The sequence below is a fragment of the Sinocyclocheilus anshuiensis genome, unplaced genomic scaffold, assembly GCF_001515605.1.
Source record: "Sinocyclocheilus anshuiensis isolate Anshui unplaced genomic scaffold, SAMN03320099.WGS_v1.1 scaffold160, whole genome shotgun sequence".
Taxonomy (NCBI): Eukaryota; Metazoa; Chordata; class Actinopteri; order Cypriniformes; family Cyprinidae; genus Sinocyclocheilus; species Sinocyclocheilus anshuiensis.
The window spans coordinates 225,832-232,620 of NW_015554119.1; the positions used below are offsets into that span (position 1 = coordinate 225,832).

Consider the following 6,789-nt stretch of genomic DNA (forward strand, 5'->3'; position numbering starts at 1 on the left):
CATACACACACACACACACACACACACACACACTACTTTATATACATTTCTTCCTAGTTTTTGGTTGGTTCGGTGTCATGGTTACAATGGAACAGAATTCCTAATTGGTTGTATAAAAATATTTTGTTACACATCCACAAATTAATTATCATTTTGTTCTTTACACTGACAATGCTAAACATTTACTTTGTATATCTACGCAAATAAAAATGGTGTAGAAACCATTTTCACAAACAATTACAATGAATTGTGTAATCTTGAAGTAGAAAAGTAGAAGCAGAAAAACTGAAATGGTATTTTCTAGTAAAAATAGACTAGACCGATAATTTTTTACTTACCACTTCAGAAAAATATTTTTTTACAGTGTATGTGGAGTACAAATACTAATTTAGTTTGTATATAGCATACATTACCATTTAATAGTGTTTTAAGAAATTAATTTTACTGAGCAAGGATGCATGAAATGGACACTAACAACATTTATGTTACAAAAAAATCAATTTCAAATAAATGCTGTTCTTTTTAACTTTCTGTTCATCAAAGAAACGTGAAAAATATATTACATTTTCCACAAAAATATTTAGCAGCACAACTGTTTTCAACACGGATCATAATCAGAAATGTTTCTTGAGCAGTAAATCAGCATCATCATGTGACACTGAAGACTGGAGTAATGACTGCTGAAAATTCAGTTTTGTATCACAGGAATAAATTACATTTACAAATATATTAAAATAGAAAGCATCTTTTTTTATATTGTAATAATATTGCACAGTGTTACTGTTTTTACTGTATTTTTGATCAATTAAATGCAGCCTTGATGAGCATAAGAGACTTCTTTCAAAAACTTACCGTCCCTAAACTTCTGAACAGTATATACAGTACAGTAAGTATAAAGAAAAGTTGGAAAATATTTAAGTGCATATTGAATTGATCACAAGGCTTTGACCTTGTATGTAATGTTAGACTGACCTGAACACTTCATCTCCCCAGCCTGCAATGTAAGAGAAGAGTCTCGGGCCGAAGTCTCGAGCCGGGTTGATTGCATATCCGCTGTTAGATCCCATGGAGATGCCGATCACCAGGACAGCTGCTCCTACCAGGACAGGCTCCAGACCAGGAGGAGCTGGTGTGTTATGAGGGTCTCCCAATGCAAGAACACACACTAGCAGAGCAGCTGTGCCAATTATCTGCAGGACAAGCTCAAGTTAATACTGGGACTCTCACAGTTCACTTCAGATTGAACTCAAGTGACAAAACACTTCTTTTTAAAGTTTTGTTCTTTTTAAAGCCATTTATCAACATCATATTGTTATATGATGTTGATATTGTTTCTATCATACGAAAATCCAAATCTGCAACTTGTCAATTAGATCCGATTCCAACTTACATGGTAAAACCTGGCTTAGCGTGTTTTTCTTCTTTAATCACTGATATTGCCTCACTTCTTTCTGGTATTGTTCCTCCTGTATTAAAAACTGCTGTAATAACACCTATTCTCAAGAAACCAGGGGCTGATTCAAATAATCTTGAGAATTTTCGTCCTTTTTCTAATTTACCGTTTTTATCAAAAATTCTCGAAAGGATTGTTGCATCTCAGCTCCGGGATCATCTCTCCTTTAATAGTTTATATGAGCAGTTTCAATCAGGGTTTCATCCGTATAGTGTCGAGAATGCACTTGTGAAGATTTCTAATGATTTATTAGTAGCTGCAGACTCAGGTCTTTTATCAATACTCATTCTTAGTGCAGCATTCGATACACCCCATACTGTTAAGTAGATTGGAGTCCATTGGAATTACAGGTAAAGCTTTGTGTTCGTTCCGAACTTACGGACCATACTCAATTTGTACAACTTAAGCACTTTAAATCAAATCCTACACCTGTTACCACTGGTGTCCCGCAGGGCTCTGCTCTGGGACCTCTTTTGTTTATCATTTATCTTTTACCAATTGGTTTTATTTTTAGGAAATATGGGGTTCAATTCCATTGTTACGCTGATAACACCCATCTTTATCTGTCTTCTAAATCTACCACTGTTTTTCCTCCGTCTTCTCTTGTTCAGTGTTTGGATGAAATAAAAACCTGGTTTTCATGTAATTTTCTCAAACTTAACAGTGATAAAACAGAAATACTTCTTGTCGGATCAAAAAATACTCTGGCCAAATCAAGTTGTCTGTCTATGACAATTGACAATTCACTAGTTTCTATATCTAAACAGGTTAAAAGTCTGGGTGTCATCTTGGACAGCACTTTATCATTTAAGCTCATATTAATAATGTTATTCGTTCTGCATTTTTCCATATACGAAGTATTAGTCGTCTCCATCCTGTGCTCTCAACAAAGAGTACTGCTATTCTTGTACACGGTATAGTAACATCACGAATTGACTACTGTAATTCCTTGTTTTATGGACTCCCATCTAAATCTATACACAAATTTCACTTAGTGCATAATGCGGCTGCACAAGTTATTTCCAAAACTCCTATATCTGAGCACATCTCTCCTGTCCTACAAAATCTGCATTGGCTCCCTGTTAAATATTGTATACATTTTAAGGTCTTGCTTTTAACTTACAAGACACTTAATAATTTAGCTCCCTCATATTTATCCGATCTCCTTTGTATAAATACTATTACATGCATCTTACGATCTGCCTCTGCTTTCACTCTTGTACTTCCACGCATTCGGACAACTTCTATGGGGTCACGAGCTTTTGGTTATGCTGCTCCGTATTTATGGAATTCTCTACTGATGGATATTCATAATAGTTAAAGTCTTGTGGTTTTTAAATCTAGACTTAAAACTTATCTATTTAGGCAGGCTTTTATGTAATGTTTAGATGCAGGTACACTGTGCTGCCTTTTGTTTGATTACTGGTTGTTTATTGATGTACGGTGTCCTTGAGTGTCGTGAAAGGCGCCTATAAATAAAATGTATAATAATAATAATAATAATAATATGACTTTGACAGAGAGTGAACTGAGCGAATCCATTTAAGGCACAAACTAAAAATACACTTTACAAACTATATATACAACAGGTGTGATTAGTTTGTAGTTTTGTTTTTCCATCGCTAGTAGGTAGCACAAAAAATTACTGTATTTAAAAATAAGTCATTGAATCGTTCAACCGATTCACTTAAATACATGCTTTCTGCTGTGGCTTCTTTTGGAACAATTTTCATTGGCTGACAATAACTGACAGTATTGTATATAAAATGTAAGTTACTCAATATTAGCTACTGTTGCATAAAATCAGTAGGCCTATCAAATCAGAATAGGTCATTTTGTTATGAATTAACAATTAATTTGGAATATTTGGTTATGGTGATCTTACGAAAGTCTTGTGCCTTGAGAATAGTCTTAGCATTTCAAACAGTAGATTTCCATGTTTCATATATTGTGCTGACCTGGTCTACCACTCCTCCCCATAGACTCAGGTAGTCTGCTGGATATGTTGAGAAGATACCAGCTGTGGCAGTGGCACCACTAACTGTCAGATGCCCTCCAGTGAAATCCATTATGGCATCTGTGAACAAACACGTATGAATAGAAAAGTGTCTTCATTTGGATGTACTTGTGTGATTTATATTTATTTTCTAAATTACAATTCAAAAGTTTGGAATAATTAAGATTTTTGTTTTTGAAAGCGTCTTATAAATCAGCCTTGGTGAGCATGTGATCAAAATACAGTAAAAATTGTAATATTGTGAAATATAATTACACACATCAATTTTATGCTTCTTTGATTGTTTTTTTTTTTTAATCTCACCTTGAACTTTTGAATTATATAGTGTATCATGATTTCCACAAAAATATCAAGCAGCACAACTATTTCCAACACTGATGATATAAAAAAAAAAAAAAGTGTCTTGAGCACCAAACCTGCATATTAGAATGATTTCTAAAGGATTATGTAACACTGGAGACTGGAGTATTAATGCTGAAAATGCAGATTTGCGTCATAGGAATAAATTACATTTTAAAAATTTTCAGGTACAAAACAGTTATTTTAAATTGTAATAATATTTCACAATTTTACTATTTTTACTGTATTTTTGTTCAAATAAATACAGTCTTGGTGGGCATAAAATAATTATTTCAAAAATAAAAATAATTAAAAAAACTTTAATGCTGAAAATGCAGCTTTGCGTCATAGGAATAAATTACATTTTAAAAATTTTCAGGTACAAAACTTGTAATAATTGTAATAATATTTCACAATTTTACTATTTTTACTGTATTTTTGTTCAAATAAATACAGTCTTGGTGGGCATAAAATAATTATTTCAAAAATAAAAATAATTAAAAAAACTTTTTGACTGGTAGTGTCGATTACATATATGATAGATCAGATAGACTGAGATTCACTCACCATAGTACTGAAGAGCAACAGTTGCTGCAGCCAGAAATGCACCAAAGAACTGCGACCACACATCGAAAGGAAGACGAGTCCAGGAAAACCTGCCCAGGACACACAGGGTGAGGGAAACAGCTGGATTCAGTTGAGCTCCTTAAACAGATGAGAAATCTATTCATTTGCATATATATACAGGGACTGATGTCTTAATATGCACAGCTGCTCTGGAGATTTTATACCTGATACGCCTTTTGCCACATAAACCCCAAATGTGGTGCCCAATGCAAATCCGAGGTTGATTGACAGGTATTCACCCTTAGTGTTTTGAGAGGTCGTCACCTGGGCAACTGATCCACACCCAAAAAGCTATAGAGAGAGTGATATCAAGAAATATATAAAAAAAATAATGATCTAGTGTGAATGTTTATACAAACACGTCTATTATGAAAAGGTTTATGGCACAATAAAATTGCTGTGCAATTTAGGGTTAGGTTAAGTTCATGTTCAGTGCCAAAAGTTTAGTTCCAAGTTGTCAGTGAAGTTTGTTCTCCAGAATATTGCAGAAATTATTAGCACATTTGCTACAGAAAATATTTAATGGGCAGAAGGAGGTATATTTTACTCAAAGATAATACATTTTTATAAGAGCTTTACCATTTTCATTTGAATGTAAACATGTATATATACATAAAAAGATATGATAGCATTCTCATAAAATTGCTGAATTATCAACATTTTGTAAAGATAAAAGTGGGCCTCATTCTGAGACTTCAGTTAATGGCACACATTTCCACATTACAAATACAGTTATGAAGACTGACTTACTATCAAAATATAGACTCCGAAAAATTCTGCAAGGCATTCTCTGAACAATCTACTCTTGATTCGGCATCTCTTCAACAGACGATCCATAATTTCTGCCCTCTGTTGTTGTTTTTTTTTTCTTTTACAATGGAAGTAAATGGACTCCAGATGATTCTCAGGGCTCGATAGGGAAGGTCTGTAATGAAAAGACCCAGTCAGAAAGCATGGTCTTCCAAAAAAAAAAAAAAAACTCAGGAGTATCTGTTGTAGTTAAAGTGTGTTATATGTGTATCTGGGGAAGGAATGACAGTTACATGTAGTACATTGCCCTTTTGTGTAATAAAACGAGTAGTTTATATAACTTTTATCTGTGATGCACTGCTGGTATATACCAGATTTATGCATAAATCTTCTACGATTCATTTTAAAACAAAAGCTTAATGACCTAATTCATACAAAATACCTTGAACATTTTCAAAGATGTGTGTGTGTGTGTGTGTGTGTGTGTGTGTGTGTGTGTGTTGGACCCCCTTTTGCCTTCAGAACTGCCTTAATTCTTCGTGGCATAGATTCAACAAGGTGTTGGAAACATTCCTCAGAGATTTTGGTCCATATTGACATGATAGCATCACGCAGTTGCTGCAGATTTGTCGGCTGCACATCCATGATGCGAATCTACCATTCCACCACATCCCAAAGGTGCTCTATTGGATTGACATCTTGTGACTGTGGAGGCCATTTGAGTAAAGTGAACTCATTGTCATGTTCAAGAAACCAGTCTGAGATGATTTGAGTTTTGTGACATGGTGCATTATCCTGCTGGAAGTAGCCATCAGAAGATGGGTACACTGTAGTCATAAAGGGATGGACATGGTCAGCAACAATACTCAGGTAGGCTGTGGCGTTTAAACGATGCTCAATTGGTACTAAGGGGGCCCAAAGTGTGCCAAGAAAATATCCCCCACACCATTACACCACCACCACCAGCCTGAACCCTTGAGACAAGGCAGGATGGATCCATGCTCTCATGTTCTTTACTCCAAATTCTGACCCTACCATCTGAATGTCACAGCAGAAATCGAGACTCATCAGACCAGGCAACTTTTTTCCAATCTTCTATAGTCCAATTTTGGTGAGCCTGTGTGAATTGTAACCTCCGTTTCCTGTTCTTAGCTGACAGGAGCGGCATCCGGTGTGGTCTGCTGTAGCCCATCTGCTTCAGGGCTCGACATGTTGTGCGTTCAGAGATGGTATTCTGCATACCTTGGTTGTAGCGAGTGGTTATTTGAGTTACTGTTGTCTTTTTATCAGCTTGAACCAGTCTGGTCATTCTCATCTGACCTCAACAAGGTATTTTCGCCCACAGAACTGCCGCTCACTGGATATTTTCTCTTTTTCTGACCATTCCTTGTAAACCCTAGAGATGGTTGTGCATGAAAATCGCATTAGATCAGCAGTTTCTGATCAGCCTGTCTGGCACCAACAACCATGCCACGTTCAAAGTCACTTAAATCACCTTTCTTCCCCATTCTGATGCCTGTAAACCCTAGAGATGGCTGTGCGTGAAAATCCCAGTAGATCATCAGTTTTTTAAATACTCAGACCAGCCCGTCTGGCACCAACA

General features: G+C 35.6%; 1 protein-coding gene across 1 annotated transcript in view; it reads right to left on the reverse strand.

Moving 5' to 3' along the window:
• LOC107669934 (aquaporin-10-like) overlaps nucleotides 1–5,273 on the reverse strand; it is a 5,783-nt gene extending 510 nt beyond the window's left edge. The window contains exons 1-5 of the mRNA XM_016462372.1: nucleotides 5,187–5,273; nucleotides 4,601–4,727; nucleotides 4,377–4,514; nucleotides 3,412–3,530; nucleotides 973–1,190 (exon numbers count right to left, since the gene is read on the reverse strand). Coding sequence (XP_016317858.1) covers nucleotides 973–1,190; nucleotides 3,412–3,530; nucleotides 4,377–4,514; nucleotides 4,601–4,727; nucleotides 5,187–5,273 — 689 coding nt within the window. The remainder of the gene's footprint in view (nucleotides 1–972; nucleotides 1,191–3,411; nucleotides 3,531–4,376; nucleotides 4,515–4,600; nucleotides 4,728–5,186) is intronic.
• Between the last annotated feature and the right edge of the window lie 1,516 nt (nucleotides 5,274–6,789).